Below are 21,036 nucleotides of genomic sequence, written 5' to 3'. Positions count from 1 at the left end.
GCTAACCGCCTTTACCACATTCTCTGGCAATGAATTCCAAATGGCCCTCATAATGCAGGAGGCAGTTAAGCAAGAAGAGGCTTGGCAGCCCACTGACCTGGAACAGCGGATCAGGTCTGGCAACAACTTTCAGGTGGCAGTGGAAGCAAGAAGAGCCCTGTGAGCTGGTCCTACTTCTTACTTCTGCAGGAGCTTCCTGTTACCAAGGAAACATATGTGAGGGGCGGGGCCTGAATGAATGCACACTAGTTTTCAGGCCCTGTTCTAATTTTCCTTCCTATCACTGCTGCCACTGAGCTCAGGACCAGCCAGATGATGAGACAAGAGAAAGGCTGAAGAATGACAGATGTGGGTAGAGGCTCACCGAATTTCGGTTTTGATTACGGTGCCGAAACCAGTCCAATATTGTTTTTCTGCCCTGTTGTGTTTTCAGCCAAAACGTTATTTTAATTTTCAGCAATGCTTTCAGTTTCAGCTGAAAATGACCATGTGTTTTGGTGGATGCTGAAAATGTGTGCTTTGTCCCGTCTGTCTCCCTCCCTCCTTCCCCCTCTGTTAGAGAACACTAGCCTATGTCAGCAATGATGCATCTAAATGTAGGCATGAACAGTTCCATCAGGTCTATAGCAGGCATTACTGTTCACGGCTAAATGTGGCACTGGCACTATAGAATATAACTTATTACGTGCACGCCCCTTGCACTTAAGTGCTAAGTGACTTGTGTGTAAATTATAGAATAGTGCTTTAGCACTTACACACATAAGTGTGCATTATATGCGTGTAAGTGCTAGTGATAAGGCTGAACAGGTAGGGAATTGATCCAATGAGGGGGTGAGGAAGAAAGAGGGGGCACAGAGGGAAAGAAGTGCTGGACTTTAAAGGGGGGAAGGACAAGGAAAGAGAGAGGTGCCAGGACCTGTGGGGAAAAAAGGATGAGGGCAGAAAAGTGTACAAATGGTGCCTAATTTTAGCACCCTGTTATAGAATTGACTAAATATTAATTGGTGGGGGAACTTGGAAATTGAAGGTGAAACTGTGGGTGGAGCTTGGATCCCCCCAATTAAAAAGCATTCTGCTGACCCCCCCCCCCCCCCCCCCCCCCCCGGGAAGGGTTGGGAGGGAAGAGAGAAGGTGCTAAATAGAGGAGGGAGTGAGGGGTTTGGAATAGAGGAGAGAAAGAGATGATATGCTGGATGGGTAGGGGTTGCCGATTGATAGGCTTGGGGGGGGGGGGGGGTGCCAGAAACCCTAGCACCAGCCCTGATAGTATAATTAGATTTTCAGAAAACATTTGACAGAGTTCCTCATGAGAGGCTCATGTTGGTTAGTCTCGGTTGTGAGGCTGCCACTCTGGGGGTGTTTACCATGGTTTAGTGGTTGAGAAGACATTTTCTGCTTGGACTTTTGATGACACTATATTGTACTGAAACATATAGATCTGTGTTGAGTCCAATCATTTTGGAATTTAGTTGACGACACTCTTTCCTGCATGCTCCATTGAATATGGAGCTTTTATTTTGATGCACCAAACTGAGGCAGCATTGCAAACTGGGAATTTTCTTCTGGAAACTAGCTGTGCACTGAATGGTGTTCTGCTGCTCTGTTTGTCCTAACAGGCTTCTCTGTAGGCTCAGCTTCCTGGCATTTTTGTTTGGATGAAGCCAGATTGATTTGAAACTTTATGGCAGAGCTGAAGCTGGAGCTGGCTCTGTGACAAGTTGTGTTTGTGGCTTCTTTCTACAAGTATGCTGCCCAGGAATGAAGAAAGCTGAACTTTTACTGTTTCCTTTTTGAACTCATGTTGATGCTAAATACTGGAGGAATTTTATATTTCCTGGGTTCCTGCTTCTGTGGGACTGAGGAGGGCGTGTGGTTGGAGTAGTCTGTATTTTATGTTATACTTTTGTATTAAATAAAGACCGTGTTCATTATAAGAATATGGTTTAAATAAGTCTGAGATTATAAACCATTTTAATGTTAAATTCAGTATAGGTAATAGTAGATTTAGGAAATTAAAGAGTCATGGAATAGGAGGCAATGCTCTTTTGTGGATGGCAAATTGGTTAAAAGAGAGAAAACAGAGAGTAGGACTAAACGATCAGTTATCTATGTGGAAAAGGGTCAGTCGTGGAATGCCCCATCAGTACGTACTGGGACCTGTGAGGCTTATCATATTCATTAATGATCTGGAGGAGATAGGAGTGACAAGTGAAGTGATCAAATTTGTGGACACCACACAATTATTTGAAGTTGTTAAAATAGCAGAGGAGACTGGGTGTTGAAATGACAGATGAATTTCTCATCCGGTTAATGGCGATCGCCATTGCGGCATAATGTAAGCCACATTGAGCCTGCAAATAGGTGGGGAAATGTGGGATATAAATGTAGCAAATAAAAATATAATGTGGATATGTGCAAAACGATGCAAACAGGATGAAATAATCCCAACTACAGGTAGAAAATTCTGTGTCAGAAGTCACCGCTCAAGAAAAAGGTCTTGCAGTTATTGTGGACAAAATATTGAAATTTTCAGCCCAGTGTGTGGTGGCTGGCAAAAAAGTAAATAGAACATTAGGGCATATTCGAAAAGGGAACGAGAACAAAATGGAGAATATGTCTCTGAATAGGTCCCTGATGTGACTGCACCTTGAGTATTATGCCGAGTTCTGGTCACCCCATCTCAAAAAGGATTTGGTAGAAATGTTCTAATAATGGAGACAGAGAAGATACAGTACAGTCTCAATTATCCAACCTTCGCTAATCCGACCATCTGGCATATCCGGCAGACCCCCCCCCCCCCCAGTGACGTCACATGACTTCGCTTTCCATTTTCTGATTCCATTTTCTGAACCCGGGACCCTACTTTTACCACCATTGTGAGCGGGGACCCTGCTTTTACTGCCTTTGTTTCTGCATTGTTTGAGGGGTTACCGTTGTTTTCCATATTATCTAACTTTTAGATTCGACAACGGGTCAGTCCCGTTAAGGTTGGATAATCGAGATTTTACTGTATTTCTGGCTCTGCTTTTGCTCTGCCCCAGCACTAGCAAGATAGTCTGTGCAGATATTTAGTGGCACACTCCGGTTAAGTGCTGCTGAATGGATTTGGTTGGAGGGAATTTACCAGTTTGGGTAATGCAGGTTTAGAAACGTTCTTGATGATTCGATGATGTTTCTAGTTGGTAAGTCGATAAGTTCGGTCATGAAGGTTGGGGCCAGACCATGGATTATTTTGTGGACCAGAGTGTAAATTTTGAAGGCTATTCTTTCCTTGATTGGTAGCCAGTGCAGTATTTTGCGTAGGGGGTTTAGCACTTTCGAATCTTGTGTTTCCGAAAATGAGTCTAGCTGCCGTGTTCTGTGTGGTCTGGAGTTTCCTTAAGATCTGTTCTTTGCATCCCGCTTATATGGCGTTACAATACTTAACATGTGATAGTATCATTGTTTGAATTATGTTGCGGAAAGTTTCCCTTGGGAAGAATTGTTTGATCCGTTTGAGTTTCCACATTGCATGGAACATTTTCTTTGTGGTGGCAGAAGCTTGGCTCTCCAGGGTTAGGTTGGTGTTAATAGTAATTCCAAGGATCTTCAGTTTGTCCAATATTAGGAGAGTATGTTCCAGGGTTTTTATGGATGGAGGGAGGTTTGTTTTGTGTTGAGAAGAGAGAACAAGGCAGTGAGTTTTTTCCTTGTTGAGTTTGAGTTTGAATGCCGATGCCCAGGCATCCATTAAGCTTAAACTAGTCTTTATTGCAACAGTGATTTCTGTTGGATTAGAGTTGAACGGTATGTAAATGGTGACATCATCCGCATACAGAAAAGGATTAAGATTATGCTTGTATAGGGCATGAGCAAGGGGGATCATCATCAGACTAAATAATATGGGTGAGAGAGGTGAACCCTGGGGTACTCCGCAATCGGTACTCCATGATGGTGATATGTTTGAGTCTGCTTTTACTTGATAAGATCTTGTGGTTAGGAAACCCTTGATCCATTTGAGTGTATTCCCTCCTATGCCTATCTTGTGCCTATATAGTGGTCAACCATATTGAATGCGCTTGACAAGTCGAATTGCAAGAGGAGTATGTTTTACCTAATGCGATTTCCTTTTTGAACTTGGCTAGGAGCGTTACCAGGACGGTTTCCGTACTGTGGAGAGATCTGAAGCCCGACTGTGATTCATGAAGGATTGAGAAATTGTCGATGTATTCAGTAAGTTGTTTTGCTACAACGCTGTCCATCAGTTTGGTTGTAAGTGGGATGGATGCCACAGGTCGGTAGTAGGTGATATCGTTAGTTTTCTTTTTGGTGTCTTTTGGTAATGGTATGAGTAGTATATTACCTTTGTCTTTGGGGAATATGCCATGCTGGAACAAGAAGTTGAGGTGGGAGGTAAGTTCAGTGATGAATCGAGCGGGGTGGGGGGGGGGGTTAATTAGATAATTGGGGCAGGCATCTAATTGACAGTAGGCTGTAGAGATCTTATTGGTTGCTAGTGCTATTGTTTCTTGTGTGATCTGGGTGAAATTTGTCCAAGTTCAGTTGGCTGGGTAGTCTTCTGAGCGTGGGTCTAGCTCATTAAGGAAGGTATCAAGGTTGGTGTAGTCCTGTGACATATTTTTGCATAGACCGACAATTTTGCCTTTGAAGTAGTTAGCAAGATCGTCTGCTGTTGGGATTCCTGATTTTGTTGAGGACACTGGTTTTGTGTCTAGTAATTTATCCAGTAACTTGTATAACTTTTTCATGTCTTTGTAGTCAGAACCTAGTTGTTCATGATAGTAGTTGCGTTTGGATTTTTTTATTTCATATTTGTATTTTCTATGTGATTCTTTCCAAGCGTTTAGATTTTTATGGTTTTTGTTTTTTCTCCAGGCTCGTTCGAGTTGTCTGGTTCTAGATTTTAATTGTTTCACATTTTCGTTGAACCATGGGGTCCTGTTTGGTTTGTGAATGGTTTTTGTTCGTAAAGGAGCTAATTCATTAAGAATGGTGATACATCTCGATTCCCAATCTGCAAGATAGTTGATGGAATCAGATGAAATAGACCAATTGTTGTCGTAAATTGATTGCCAAAATGCAGTTGTGTCCACTTTACCTCTGGTTTGGTAAGATTTTTTTTCATCAGCTTTGAGATGCCCATTCTTCAGCCAATGTAGGGTCAGATTTAATTTGAAGTGATCTGACCATGGAATTTCCGTCCATTTGTGGTCAATGACTTTAATGATTTGGTCTGATGCGAATTTATGGGTTAGCAGGTCAAGTGTATGGCCTTTTCTTTGGGTGGCATTCAGATGTGGCCATTCAAAATCCCATAGTTGGAAGAATTCCTTACAGTCTTGGACACCAGTTGAGTTTGGGTCTTCTAAATGAAGGTTTCTGTCCCCAATGACTAGTATGTTTGAGTTAGATGTACAAGTGGCCGATATGAAATCCATTAGGGTTATATATGCTTCGCTCCAAGTGCTTGGCGGTCTGTAGAATAGATTCCAAAAAAGGAGGAGATATATAGAAAATATCATCAGCTCAATTTACTGACCAAAAAATACACTCAATTGATTAAGGGAGATGTTGCCTCAAGAAGCCCCCGGCTCTATTATATATGGAGCTCATGGGGGCTGGATTGCTTCATCATCGGCAACACCACCACACATATAAAGCAGCCTATACCCAACATATATTTAATTCTTTTTTTCTATTTTGTTGAATTTTTAGCTTATAATGGGCATTTGTAAAGTTAATATATAACGGCTACTTAGCTTTTACAAGGTCCGATCCTTCTTACAGTTAGTTACATCCATGACGCGACCAAGACCAACAATGGCCAGCGTTTCGTCGCCTGCGTCAGGGTCAGATGGTCTGCGTCTAACTCCGTTGAAGGATCTAACATCTACAACGGACCTGTAGATGGTCAATGTAGATGTACAATGGTCTGTAGAATAGGACACAATTTAGATTGCCGGCTACACTTTTATGTTGCAATCTGATTGAGGGAAGGAAAACAAAAAGTGAGGAGAGTGGATGAGGATACCAACAATTATGTATTTATTTACTAAAAAATTAAAAATTAATAATTAAAAAATAGCAATGTACATAAAAACGACCCAATCTGATTGAGGCAATTTCTAGTTGAGGTGTGATTGATTCAGCAGTGGTTTCTAAAGTGAGATGGAATCTGTAGATTATGACAGTGCCTCCGCCTCTTTTACCTATTCTGGTCCAGTGTGTAATGTTGTATCCCGGAGGGCAAAGGTCCAGTATTTTGGGATCTTTTTGGTCATGGATCCAGGTTTCGCTGATGAAGAGTAAATCTAAGGTTTCTGATGTGTTCCAATCTTTTATAATTCCTGTTTTGTGTACTGTTGATCTGGCACTGATGTAACCTATTGAATTGTAAGGTATGGATCTTCCGTAATGGTGAAAGTGGGAACCTTTATTAGTTGTCGTCTGTATGTCGATTTGGATTTATTAGAGCTTTTTTTGTGTTGGGTGTGCAGTTTGTTTGTGGGATAATGATTTGCTTCTGTTGCCGGTTTGGTTGAGGTTGATGTGTCTGGTAATCCTGAATTGGCTGTGTAGTATTGGTATGGTGTTATAATCATCGAGAGGTATGGCTAACAGTATTTGGACCAATGTTAAGGAGTAGATTCCTAGGAGTAATTTCATTACGTTCATTCTGGCTCCTTTGTGTAATAGCGAGTGCTTTCGGTTTTGCACTTTCTCAGGGGATCCTATGTGTTCTGTTGCGTGTTAAATGACTTCTAAGTAGGGAATGATGTTTAACTTTCAAACAACAAAGTGCGGGACAAGAACAAGAAAGTGTGGGCCAGGCACATGGGATCTCTTAGGGAGAGGAGGAGATAATGGATGCTGCATATGGGCAGATTGGATGGGTCATTTGGCCTTTATCTGCCATCTTGTTTCTTTGTTTCTACAAAAGACACTCCATGAAACTAATGAACAGAAGATCAGTGGCGTTCCTAGCTTGGATTGCACCCGGGGCGGATCGCCGATGCGCCCCCACCCCCGGGTGCAGCGCACCCCCGCCTGCAAAATTACACCTTCCCCCCCCCCCCGGCGAAATGACCCCCCCCGGGTGCACGCCGCTGGAGGGGGGGTGCCGCGGTGCGCGCCTGTGGGCTCCGACTTCGCTAACTTCCCTCGTTCGCTGCAGCTCCCTCTGCCCTGGAACAGGAAGTAACCTGTTCCGGGGCAGAGGGAGCTGCAGCGAACGAGCGAAGTTAGCAAAGTCGGAGCCCACAGGTGCATGCCACGGCACCCCCCCCAGCGGCGTGCACCCAGGGCGGACCGCCCCCACCCTTGGTATGCCACTGCAGAAGATTTAAACTAATCATAGAAAGTTTTATTTCATGCAGCGCATAATTAAGCTGTGGAATCTGTTGCTGGAGGATGTGGTCAAAGTGATTAACATAGTGAGATTCAAAAGAGGTTTGGGGAAGTTCTTGGAAGAAAGGTTGATAAAAAAAATTATTAGCCGTGTAAACTTGGGAGAGCCATTGTTCATCCTAGAAATGAACTGTTAGAAATAGATATAACCATTGGTGTGCTGGTAAATATTTAACAACGGCTCTCTCTCCGGGCGTAGGCAGTCCTGCAGTTGGGTGGGGGAGGGCCCAGGGGTAGACCTGGGGGGGGGCAATGTATTCTTCCCCTCCCCACCCCATGCACTAGGCATACCTTTGCTGGCAGGGATGCCGAGCCCCACTAGTCAATAAATGAACTGCCACCGCTCCCAACTGGCTTTGAGCAGCATGTTGGGACTTCTTGTACATGCTCAGAGCGTGTGCGAGAAGTACCGACATGCTGCTCAGAGCTGGAAACAAGCAGCAGGGAGCAGCAGCAGTCTATTTATTTGGCTGGTAGGGGGTCGGCATCCCTGTCAGCCAAGTAAAAGGGAGTTCAGGAGGGGGCCTGAACCCAAATTTTGGGAGCTGGCTGTTAAAGTAGCCACTGGGGGCTTACTTTAACAATCGGCTTCCAAACATCTTAAAAAAATGGCTCTCGTGAGCCGGCTCCAGCACACCTCTGGATAGTACTTTCAGGGAATGAATCTTCTGGCCACTGTCAGAGACAGGATGTTGAGCTTGATGGACTGTGGGCTGATTCAGCCTGGTTTTTCTTATATTCTTATTTATCTAAGGGCCAGGCATAAGAATGAAATACTATTGAACCCTTGAATTGGTGGGTAATATCTTGGCCATGTAGTTTTCTGCTTCTGAACACTGAGATCTTTTAGATTAACATTCTTTTCATTTCCAAGGCTATCAAATACATCTGCTATTTTTCCCCATCATGATACATCTGACCAGGGACACTTTAGACCCAATGGGAAGAAGGCCTTCACGTTTTCTCGTCTTTTCTCCAACAGAAAGCTTCCTGTTTGTTCTGTTGCCCAGAAGAGGATCTGGAGGCTGGTGAGTGCAGAATTAGCACATCATAATCTTTATCTTGTTTTCTGTTGTGGAGATGCTGTTAGCTCATTCAGGAACAAGATTCATTGCTCAACCAGCAAGCAATCCCTCTTTTTTCAATGCTGGTTGCTTATACTGGTCACATATTACCCAGTAGTTAAAAAGATTTAATAAAACAGGAGAGACTGCTTCCTGGTTAAATCTTGCTGACCAGAGCAAACCCTGATGTTCAGTGGCACTTAATCAGATAGTGTCACTGAATATCCAAGCAGACTACCTCAGCACTATCTGGACGGTGCCAGGGCAGTCTGGAGGCAGAGTGTGGGTGGAGTCACTATTCTCCAACTAAGATGGAGCAAAACAATCTTGCACGTGATACCAACCTTGAGAAATGTTTTGCAAATAATAAAATTAACAACGGGAGTTCATGTGAAGGAGAAGTGTTACCCTAGTGACACTTATAGAGGGGCATAATCAAACGGGGGTGCCCATCTATAAGGGTGCCCATCTCTAGGGACGGCCCCGTAAAGAAGCGTACACGACCGTATTATCGAAACAAGATGAGCAGCCATCTTTCGTTTCGATAATACGGTCGTGGACGGCCAAATCTCAACATTTGGGCCGCCCTTAGAGATGGCCGACCTCGGTTTCCGCCTATAATGGAAACTAAGGGCGGCCATCTCAAAACCTGGCCAAATCCAAGCCATTTGGTTGTGGGAGGAGCCAGCATTTGTAGTGCACTGGTCCCTCTCACATACCAGGACATCAACCGGGCACCCTAGGGGGCACTGCAGTGGACTTCACAAATTGCTCCCAGGTGCATAGCTCCCTTACCTTGTGTGCTGAGCCCCCCAACCCCCCCCCCCCAAAACCCACTCCTCACAACTGTACAACACTACCATAACCCTTAAAGGGTAATGGGGGGCACCTAGATGTGGGTACAGTGGGTTTCTGGAGGGCTCCCATTTACCACCACAAGTGTAACAGGTAGGGGGGGATGGGCCTGGGTCCTCCTGCCTGAAGTGCACTGCAGTACCCACTAAAAACTGCTCCAGGGACCTGCATAGTGCTGTGATGGAGTTGGGTATGACATGTGAGGCTGGCAAAAAAAATGTTTTTTAATTTGTTTTTTTTTTGGGTGGAAGGGGGTTGGTGACCACTGGGGGAGTAAGGGGAGGTCATCCCTGATTCCCTTCGGTGGTCATCAGGTCAGTTCAGGCACCTTTTCAAGGCTTGGTCGTGAGCAAAAAAGGGACCAAGTAAAGTCGGCCAAATGCTTGTCAGGGGCGCCATTCTTTTTTCCATTATCGGTCGAAGATGGCCATCTCTTAACCATGCCCCGTCCCGCCTTCGGTACACTGCCCACACACCCCCTTGAACTTTGGCCGTCCCTGCGATGGAAAGCAGTTGAAGCCAGGGGCGTATCTGAGGTTCGGCGGTAGGGGGGGCAGGGGCTAGAGTGAGGGGGCGCATTATAGCCCCCCCCCCCGGCCACCGCCCCCCTACCGCCGTCAACCCTCCCCTACCGCCATCAACCCTCCCCCGCCTACCGCCATCACCGACCCCCGCCGAGGTCCGCTTCCTCCGGTCCGGTGCCTTTAAAAATGTTACTTCAGCTGGTGGGGGACCCCCAACCCCCGCCAGCCCAGCCGAGGTCTTGTTTTAAGTTCTTCTTCCATCCTCGTGCTATTGAAAACTGCCTGCCTGCATCCCTTCCAGTTTCAGACTGAGTCAGACTCACAGAAACAGAAGCCTGCGCAGCCTTCTACATGGAATGTTGCTAGTGGAATAGCAACATTCCATGTAGAATCTCCAATAGTAGCAACATTCTATGTAGAATCTCCAATAGTATCTATTTTATTACATTTGTACCCCGCGCTTTCCCACTCATGGCAGGCTCAATGCGGCTTACATGGGGCAATGGAGGGTTAAGTGACTTGCCCAGAGTCACAAGGAGCTGCCTGTGCCTGAAGTGGGAATCGAACTCAGTTCCTCAGTTCCCCAGGACCAAAGTCCACCACCCTAACCACTACGCCACTCCTCCTTCAGCCTTGAAGGGCTGAATTAGGTTGAAACCTAGTTTGGGGGGTGTGGGGGGGTATTGCCACCCCACATGAACTGCATTTTGTGTTTATCAATTTATTTATGACATTTAGATCCTGGATTAAACAAGAATTAGGTTGAATCCTAGTTTGAGGGGGGCATTGCCCCCCCCCCCCATATAGAAACTACATGTCTGGAAGGGGAAAGGGATGCATAAAAGATGTTGGGGGTGTTAGGGGGTACTGCCCCCCCCCCCCCCAAATGATCTGGAAGAGAAAAGGGAGGGAGATTTCTTGTCCTAGTGTGTTTTTCTATTTTTTGGGTTATGGGTTGGAATTGGTTCAGTGGGAATTGTCCTAGGTGGGAACTGACCTAGAACCATTTTTGGTGTGTGATATTACACCTAGGGACCCTTTTACTAAGACGTGCTAAGCCCTAATGTGGGCTTAGCATGCTGAAAAATGCTTACAGTAAGGTGCGCTATAGCATCTTGTGGTAATTATCCCTTTACCATGTGCTAATCACGCAGTATTTATTTTCCTACTTATTTTTTGGAGGGAGTGGGAATGGGTAGGAAAGTGCTATTTAGCTAGTGCGCACACATTAGCGCACACTAAGGGCCCTGTTTACTAAGCCATGCTATAGGCTCGCTAGCATTTTTAGTGCATGCCTAAAATTAGCACACGCTAACGCTAGAGACGTCCATAGGAATATATGGGTGTTTTTATTGTTTAGCGTGCGCAAATTTTAGCGCGTGCTAAAAACACTAGCACATCTTAGTAAACAGGGCCCTAATTGAATAACGCTGACTTAGCTTGTGAGCTACCATTTTAATTTTTTTCAGTGCTAATGCCAGGGGCGTGTCTGGACTTCGCCGTTAGGGGGGTCCAGAGCCGAGGTGAGGGGGTACATGTTAGCCCCCTCCCCCCCGGTGCTGCCGCTGCTGACCCGCCATTGCCGCCACCCCCCGCCGCCACCAGAACCACCTCCAACAACTGTGGCCCGCCCGGCGACGACCACCCACCCGCCATTGCCGTGACGTTGCCTACCTTTGCTGGCAGGGGACCAGATCGCAAGGCTTCGTTCTGTTTCTGAGAGTCTGACGTCCTGCACGTTGTGTACGTGCAGGATGTCAGACAGACTCAGAAACCAAACGAAGCAAGAAGACTTCGGCTGGCGGGGGTTGGGGTCCCCCGCCAGCAAAGGTAGCAGACGGTGATGGCAGGTTGACGGCGGGTTGGCGGCGGGAGGGGGGGTTGAGAGGGTTGTTGGCAGGGGGTCCAGGGCCAAATCTACAGGGGCCCTGGCCCCCGTGGCCCCATAGCAGCTACGCCCCTGGCTAATGCTAATATTAGTACATGGCCAGAAAAATGCCTATTTTACGGCCGTGCTAGAAATGGGCTCAGCGCTGGAAAGTCCTGGTTAGGATGTGCTAAGGCCATTTACTAGCGCAGCGTAGTGAAAGGGACCCTTAGTTTTCCTTGATTATTTTTTCTTTTAATTTCTGTTCTCTTTGACTCGCTTAATGTGGGCTTATTTGGTCAAGGATTTGATTGATGACTGCTATTTATTTGTTTTGTTTGTTTTACTGGACCAATTACTTGTATGTTTTTCTTTTTGGAAACGTAAAAAAAAATATTTTAAATAAATAATTAACGCGTAACGAAAGCTAACGGACATTAATGTTTGCTAAGGGGTCCTTTTACTAAGGTGCGCCGAAAAGTGACCTGCGCTGGTGTAGATGGCGTGTATTGGACGCGAGCAGGTTCATTCTTCAGCGCACCTGCAAAAAAGGCCTTTTTTTTGGGGGGCCGAATGGATGTGCAGCAAAATGAAAATTGGCGCACGTCCATTTTGGGCCAGAGACCTTACCGCCACCCATTGACTTCGCGGTAAGTCACGGTAAGGTCTCACGTGTTAACTAGGTGGTAATCGTCAGTGCACATACAATGCCGATGACTGCCCAGTTAACGCCGCCTGCCAAAAATTTTCCCGCGTTTGTGAAAATTGAAATTACTGCCCGGGCCACGTAGTAGCCAGGTGGAGGTTGCGAATTGGTGCACGTTGGGCACACGTAGGCGCCTATGTGGCTTAGTAAAAGGACCCCTAAGTGCCACATGGCCCGTAGTTTTAAAATAAGATGTGCAACATTTAGCACACATTAAGTTTTATTAAAAGAGCCCTTAATTAATTTATCTATATCAATATATACCTATATGTGTAGCTATATGTGTGTGTGTGTGTATATATATATATATATATATATATATATATATATATATATATAAAGAGAGAGAGAGAGAAGGAATTCAGGGGTAAGGGCAGAAGAGACTGCAATATTGCCAAGTCACGGACCACTTTAATATTTTGGAGACTCTAGTGGTATGGCTGCTTTAAGACAATGACCCCCGTCCCCCCAGCCACAGTTCACCCTGCAGGAGCTGCAGCTGTTCTGGGCTCTGCTTGACTTGAGTCTTCAGACTTTAACAATGATTGGTTTGTTTTAAGACATGAAGCAGCTGGGTTGAGTAGTAGCACTAGCACCTCATTAATTACAACGGAATGGGCCCCCCTAAATAATTCAGAATTTATAAACACATCAAGATGGAGCCTTTTCCAACGTGGTCTGAAGCCATTTGATGTTTTAAGCAAAGTTGTTGTTCTTTTTAGAGGACCAGGGAGGCTACGAAGAGAGTGAAGACCCCCTGGGAGGACAGAAGATGATTGGAAAGGAAACAGGAAAGGTCATCTATAGCTACTCATTTTTCCACCTCAGCTTTGTTCTCGCCTCCCTCTATATCATGGTGACACTCACAAACTGGTTCGGGTGAGTAAAATAATGATCATTTCACATTGCATTTGTACATTTTGGCCTTAGAGCCAGTTCGGTCACTCCCTTCTCAGCAACCCTTCCTGTCACAGTCAGAAGTTAACAAGAATTCCAAGCATAGCTTTTTATAAATACAAAAAAATGTAAAAAAGAATGATTTAGAGCTCATTGACAGGCACGGTAAGAGGGCTTTAGTGGTTAGAAATATGGCTCCTATCGCTTTTGGAATGTGCTTCTAATCATAAGGATACTCCTTCCTAGTCCCAGATGTAAACAGACTTCTGAGCTTTACCACCTGCGTATGACCTAGCCACACAGAATCAGCCTTTCTGTGATTAATGATTTCTGCCTGTCTCATCGTTCATTAGGAGGTGTGCTCACTTAGTGTTTGAATGTTTATGCCCTTAGAACTCCCTTTTCATTCTTTCTGCACACTGTTTGTGATCCTACAGAGTGGCTTGGCAACACATCAGAAATACCCATGGCAAAAGCTCCTTGTAGTCTCTCTGTTCTCTGCCTCGTTTATCTTGCACCTGTCCTCCTTACCTTGACACTGTTTTCTCAGAAAAGGGTGATTCCCTGACACACACTTCACTGTTTATAGAAACATGACTTAGCCTCAGAGCAGGTGTAAACGTGTGTGTTGGCATCTGTGCGTTACTGAGGCTGGTTCTGGGATCCTGCATTCTAAAGGCACAGAGGCGTCTAGGTTTCCTTTATTGAAAACTAGTAAAACAGGCCCGTTTCTGACACAAATGAAACGGGCGCTAGCAAGGTTTTCCTCGGAGTGTGTATGTTTGAGAGAGTATGTGTGAGATTGACTGTGTGTGAGAGAGAGAGTGAATGTGCGAGTGTGTGTGTGTGACAGAGAGAGAGTGAGACTGCTGGGTGTGAGTTTGTCTCCTCTGTTCCCCCTCCAGCCACCCAGCGATTGCCCTATCTCCCCTGCCTCCCCTCCAGCCACCCAGCGATTCTCCTGTGTCCCCTGCCCCCCCCCTCCAGCCACCCAGCGATTCTCCTTTTTCCCTTGCCCCCTCCAGCCACCCAGCGAATCTCCTCTCTCCCCTGCCCCCCCTCCAGCCACCCAGCGATTGTCCTATCTCCCCTGCCCCCCCTTCAGCCACTCCTCCACTTTAATCAGCATATATTAAATTCCCCCCATGTGCTACAGAAAAGCACCGAGCACATGTTATATAATAAAACGCACCTTCAACGTTCTGAAGCCAAGAAAGTGAAGCCTTCAAGCCTTGAAGCATTTGTGCGCTCCGTAAGGCTCCATCTCCTCAACTGACGACACATAGTTCTGGAACGTTGCAGGAATGCTTCAAGGCTTGAAGGCTTCACTTTCTCGGCTTCAGAACGTTGGAGGCGCGTTTTATTATATAGGAAGTGCATTTTTGGATGTAGAGACAATTCTATAACTGGGCATCATAATTTAGGAGCCTCAGTGCCATGCGCTGAGCGTTAATTCTATAACAACATCTGGGCACCAAGATTCTATTAAAGAATACTAGTAGAAGTTGGCATTGGCGTGTGTACATTTAGTCTCACCCACCGATGCCATGTCAATTACGGGCGTAAATGGGCAGACCTAAACAGAGTGGAGGAGTAGCCTAATGGTTAGTGCAGTGGCCTGTGAGTTAGGGGAACTGGGTTCGGTTCCCACCATAGCTCCTTGTGACTCTGGGCAAGTCACTTAGGCGTCTTTTTTACGAAGCTGTGGCAAAAGGGGGCCTGTGTTGGTGTTGGCACCGAGGCCCCCTTTTACTGCAGCAGGTAAAAGGCAGGTCTTTGTTTTTTTTAAGTAATAGCCGTGTGGCGAGTGAAGCACTTGCCGCCTAGCCATTTCAGGGGGGTGGGGGGGAGAGCACTTACCATCACCCATTGAGGTAGCGGTAAGGGCTCACGCACTAACCCAGTGGTAACTGCCAGTACACACCGGTGCTACAAAAATTGAAATATTTTTGCAGCACCAGAAATGGCGTGTGCTGGGGGAGGGAACTACCGCCAGGCTGCTGCAGTAGCCTGGCAGGACTTCCCATTTAGCGAGCGGTAAGCCTGCGTTGGGCTTGCCGCCACTTCGTAAAAGGGCCCCTTAACCCTCTGTTGCCCCAAGTACAAAATAAATACCTGTATATAATATGGAAACTGCTTTGATTGTAAGCACAGAAAGGTGGTATGTCAAATCCCGTCCCCTTTCCCTACTCACACACACAACTTACGGTATTCTATAAGTTATTCAGGTAAGTGGAAGGCACAGCTTACACTAAGGGGCTGTTTTACCAAGCTGCACTAAAAAGTGCCATTGCTAAGACATGGGTTTCCCTGCACACCGAGGCCACTTATAACCAGGGGCATAGCTAGGTGAGGACACAGGGGCATGGGCCCCCACAGATTTAGCCCGGCCCCCTCTACTTTCAACCCCCCCCCTCCCGACACCGACCCTCCCCTGTAGCCGCTGCCACCGCCAGATACCTTGGCTGGCGGGAGTCCCCAACCCCTGCCAGCCGAAGTCTTCTTCAGCGTCGGTCTCCGGCACGTTCGCTGATCTGTTTCTGTGAGTCCTGAAACAGATCAGTGAACGCGCCGGAGACGGACGCTGAAGACTTCGGCTGGCAGGGGTTGGGGACCCCCGCCAGCAAAGGTACCTGGCGGCGGCAGGGGAGGGGGGGGGTCGAAAGTGGCGGGGGGGTCAGTGGCGGGCTAAACTGTGCCCCCCCCACCTTGGGCTCTGGACACCCCTCCTGCTGAGGTCTGGCTACGCCCCTGCTTATAACACGGCTGTAAAATGGCCACGCATTAATTTCCAAATTAGTGCGTTAACCTATACCAATACCTATTTAGTAGGTGGAGAGGGCTCACATGCTAACCGTGCTCTAATCAGTTGGTGTGCAGCAATGTAGCTGCGATAACCAATTAGCACTGGGCACGCCTACTCTGCGCCCCTCAAACATCCCGGTGCTCCAGGGAAGCGTGCACAGATGCCTGAACTACCGCCAGGCGCCTGAGCGCGCACCGTGGTACTGCATTTTGGTGCACGGGAAGCGCATATTAGTTCTTACCGCTCCTTAGTAAAAGGACCCCAAAGGCAGTTGCAACCTCACATTATAGAATATACTGCTAAGGACACAGGTCACACTTATGTGTGTAATTGTGCATTATACACGCATATGTGCTAGTATTCTCTACCCTACTTTAGGCGATGTTATAATGAACAGGTTAAGACATAGAGAACTGTCCTGCGAATAAAATCATCTGAATTGGAATGTGGAATTGCAGCAGCCCTGCACTGAATAATTCCAAGTTTTCTACCCTCGTTTTCATGGTTTGATTTTGAACTTCGAAGTTCAGCAGTATTCATTTAGGTGCTATAAGAAAGGTATTGTTTTCATGCTAGATAAATGCATATTCGGCCGGTGACAGCAAGTATTTTTTTTTTTAGCCGGTGGCGGCGTTATTCCTGGATACTCAGTTCTGGACCATGTCCGGGCACTGGTACTGAATCTTCGTGTTTATGCTGCTGTCTGTTATGCGGTTAAGTACGATATTGGCCACTTAACCACCTAAGCAACACCGTATAAAGATAGGACTGAGTTTTATGCAATCTGATTTGGCTGCTTAGCGTAGACACTTAACTGCTGAATATCAGCAGTTAATCGCATATGTGCCATCTATGAAATAATGAGTGGAGTGGAACGGGTAGATGTGAGTCGCTTGTTTACTCTTTCCAAAAATGCTATGACTAGGGGGCATGCAATGAAGCTAGAAAGTAGTAAATTTAAAATGAATCGTGTAATTAAACTCTGGAATTTGTTGCCAGAGAATGTAGTAAAAGCGGTTAGCTTAGCGGGGTTTAAAAAGGTTTGGATGGCTTCCTAAAGAAAAAGTCCATAAGCCATTATTAGAATAGACGTGGGGAAAATCCACTGCTTATTTCTAGAATAAGTAGCATACAATGTATTGTACTGTTTTGGGATCGTGCCAGGTACTTGTGACCTGGATTGTCCACTGTTGGAAACAGGATGCTGGGCTTGATGGACCTTCGGTCTGTCTCAGTATGGCAATACTTATGACTCCACCCACAAAATAGCTGGCTTTCAGTTTAATGGTCTGTGGTGATGTTCAATGGCATTAATCAGATAAGTGCCACTGAATATTAGCAGGTAGTCCCGCACACAGGGCCGTGCCGATGCGGTAAGTGGGGTAAGCACCGCAGGAGGGCGCCCACCTCTGGAGGGCGCCGCCGCGGTGCTTACCCTCGCCCCGCGCCGCCGAGGCCTTTAAATCTTTTACTTGAAGTCGCAGCAGCGTCTGTGAAAGCGGAGAGCTGCCGACGTCTCCCTTCCCTTCGCGCTGTTGGTTCCCTCAGTGTCCCGCCTTCTTCTGACGTCAGAAGAAGGCGGGACACTGAGGGAACCAACAGCGCGAAGGGAAGGGAGACGTCGGCAGTGCTCCGCTTTCACAGACGCTGCTGCGACTGCAAGTAAAAGATTTAAAGGCCCCCAGGGCGCGCCGCGATCATCTTCACGGGGGGGGGGGGGGGCGCGCGCGCCAACTGTTCGTCTGCGCGGGGGGGGGGGGGGGCGGCACAGACCCTCGGCACGGGCCTGCCTGCACAAGCTGCTTCTGGCCAGTTAAGTCACTTTGCATAATGACCCCTAAGTTTTCACTCCATGGAGGGATAAAAACTTCTTCAATGCAGCTAGAGGCTTTCTAGAAAAAAAAGCTATTTTTCATCCTCAAGTCAGATTTTAAAGAGACTTTTATGCTGAATTACTGCATTGCTTGACTCCCCTTTATCTTTTCTTTTCTGTTAGCTATGAAGATGCCACCCTGGAAACTACTTTCACCCATGGCAGCTGGTCCACTTTTGGTGTGAAAGTGGCATCTTGTTGGGCTTGCATCGTCCTTTATTTATGGATCCTACTGGCACCCTTGTGCCTCCCGTACACAGGACAGCCACAGCACATCCTCCGACAGCGCGCTTTGCGAAGAGTCACAGTTTCTAAGTAGGACATCACACTGCCTCCTGATTGGGCCTTCTGATGATTGCAGGGTGTTATTTCTTCAACAGAAGAGTGGAAAGGGTGTCGGAATTGTGGAAAAATATAGGTCTTGAATGGGGGCTCCTCAGCCTTCAAATGAAATCACTTTAAGTGACTAGAGCCTGTACTTTGGAAGATATCTCATTATTATTTTATTTATTTGGATTTTGCTCACACCTTTTTCAGTAGTAGCTCAAGGTGAGTTACATTCAGGTACACTGGATATTTCTCTGTCCCAGGAGGGCTCACAATCTAAGTTTGTACCTGAGGCAATGGAGGGTTAAGTGACTTGCCCAAGATCACAAGGAGCAGTAGTGGGATTTGAACTGGCCACCTCTGGATTGCAAGACCAGTGCTCTAACCACTAGGCCACTCCTCCACTCAGCAGCATTCCATCTAGAATAACCAATAGTAGCAACATTCCATGTAGAATCTCAACTGTTTATTTAGATTTTGCTCACACCTTTTTCAGTAGTAGCTCAAGGTGAGTTACATTCAGGTACACTGGATATTTCTCTGTCCCAGGAGGGCTCACAATCTAAGTTTGTACCTGAGGCAATGGAGGGTTAAGTGACTTGCCCAAGATCACAAGGAGCAGTAGTGGGATTTGAACTGGCCACCTCTGGATTGCAAGACCAGTGCTCTAACCACTAGGCCACTCCTCCACTCAGCAGCATTCCATCTAGAATAACCAATAATAGCAACATTCCATGTAGAATGTGAAATAGTAGCATCAGAATCTCAATAGTAGCAACATTCCATGTAGAATGTGAAATAGTAGCATCAGAATCTCAATAGTAGCAACATTCCATGTAGAATCTCAACTGTTTATTTAGATTTTGCTCACACCTTTTTCAGTAGTAGCTCAAGGTGAGTTACATTCAGGTACTCTGGATATTTCTGTGTCCCAGGAGGGCTCACAATCTAAGTTTAGCTGAAATTCCTCCATTGATCCATGGAGGGAACGTGTTAAGAAAGACACAGGGTTCTTGCTGCCACTTGTAAGTGAAAACTCTCAAGAAATGACTTGATTGTGCTAGGGTGGCCTCAGTGGGACTTGAGCCAAACTCTCTTAATGGGTTTTGCAATTCCAAGAACCCTGGCAGCACACATCCTCCATGTAATGCAGATTAGAAGATGACTGTCACTTTCTTCTTTGCTTCAAGACCAGGCATGATGGAACAACTCAGAGCTACACCTTTCTCAGCTGCTGACAGCTACCTGATGCAATGCGCTATTTGGAGTGACTCAGTTATCTACTTGATTGAATTTGTGTGATTTCTGAATAACATCAGATGCGACTGAGTTGTTTGGCTCCTGGTGCAGGCCCTCTTGCCGAAATATGGCTGTGACAAGTCCATTCTGAGTCCAGGCTCTCCAATTAGGCTCATTTCTGACGTTTGGATTTATTTGACATTGAATGACTTTTAGACTTATGGTGGACCTATCATTAAAGCTATACTTTTTTCAGCAGAGACAAAATCCCATTTTTTAGCCCAGATGTGTAGGGGAATACTTGAACGTGTGGGTTTTTAAAGCAGCGCAAAATGCAGCAAGCCACGAAGTACCATAGTGTTGTGTTAAAGAATTTTCTGAAATCAAACTCTTCTCACTGCTGACACTGCTTGAATGTAGGAATTACTTGATTACAGAAGGCTGGGCTACATGTTCTGTCTGCTGATAGTTTTGACCTTGGAGAGCCTCCTTGGGTCTATCTTCATGTGCTATAATCAAGGCTATTAGTATGACTCTTAAAAGCAGCAAACTATACCCTTTCCTCTTTCGTGGGCCTGCTGCTACCTTTTGGGATTTAAACTTCTCCTTTTGTTACGGTATTTGCAATTTTCGGGTGCAGACGTTGTGCATCTTTTACATATAACTACATCTGTATTGTTTCTTAAAATCTCCTTCCCTGAATTCATTGGCCTGTTCAGTGTCCTTGATGTACCTTTCCGATCTGTATGGTGCAAGCCTGGGACTCTGATAGGGTCAACCTTTGAAAGCTAATCAAGAAATGTATTAAGTTATGTCCAATAAAAAAGGTATCATCTTATTTTCTTTTCCATGTTTTATTTTGTTTGATTTCTATTGATAACCTTTAAGAGTGGACTAACATGGCTACCACACCGCTGTACTTAAGAACTTTCCATAGAAAGGTCATCCATCTCTAGGCAAAGTGACATTAACCCCTGGATTCCAAAATGGCGCTCAAAATTGTGCGTGGAAATTTGGGCACACGCCTAATTTACGCATGCAATTTAATTGAGTAACGAGCTAATTAGTGCCAGTAATTCGGAATGCCAAGTTATCTGCTTTTGAATTTGGCACTAACTGGCATTTTCAGGAAAGATAACCAGCTAAACGCCGCTAAAAATGACTGGATATCTACAAACAAGCGATTTAACTGGTCGGCGGCCGTTGTCAGCCAGTTAAATCGTTTTGAATATCGGTCGGTATTTAAAAAAATTTTTTTTAGCCATTGCAACATTTATCTTCTTTTTCTATAAACAGCTTTTATATATACCAAACTTATCTGTTAGTCAAAGTACCCCATTCCAACCTGGCCAGCGTTTCCAGCGTCAGAGAAAACGTAGGACTGTTGCAGATGAACGAGTTTTTTGTTAACCCTTCTCCTTTAGTGTTTTTTTTTTTTTAAAGTGTCTAAAGCTCTCAGCCATTTATTTTC

General features: G+C 45.9%; 1 protein-coding gene across 1 annotated transcript in view; it reads left to right on the top strand.

The window, feature by feature from the left end:
- LOC115462214 (serine incorporator 4-like) overlaps positions 1-18,488 on the top strand; it is a 75,290-nt gene extending 56,802 nt beyond the window's left edge. The window contains exons 10-12 of the mRNA XM_030192228.1: positions 8,390-8,435; positions 13,146-13,302; positions 18,123-18,488. Of these exons, the coding sequence (XP_030048088.1) occupies positions 8,390-8,435; positions 13,146-13,302; positions 18,123-18,318 (399 nt within the window). The 3' untranslated portion in view covers positions 18,319-18,488. The remainder of the gene's footprint in view (positions 1-8,389; positions 8,436-13,145; positions 13,303-18,122) is intronic.
- The last annotated feature ends 2,548 nt before the right edge of the window (positions 18,489-21,036 follow it).

This window comes from Microcaecilia unicolor, chromosome 1, assembly GCF_901765095.1.
Source record: "Microcaecilia unicolor chromosome 1, aMicUni1.1, whole genome shotgun sequence".
Lineage (NCBI taxonomy): Eukaryota > Metazoa > Chordata > Amphibia > Gymnophiona > Siphonopidae > Microcaecilia > Microcaecilia unicolor.
Note: the sequence above shows the minus strand (reverse complement) of the source record. Positions and strands in the feature narration are given on the sequence as shown.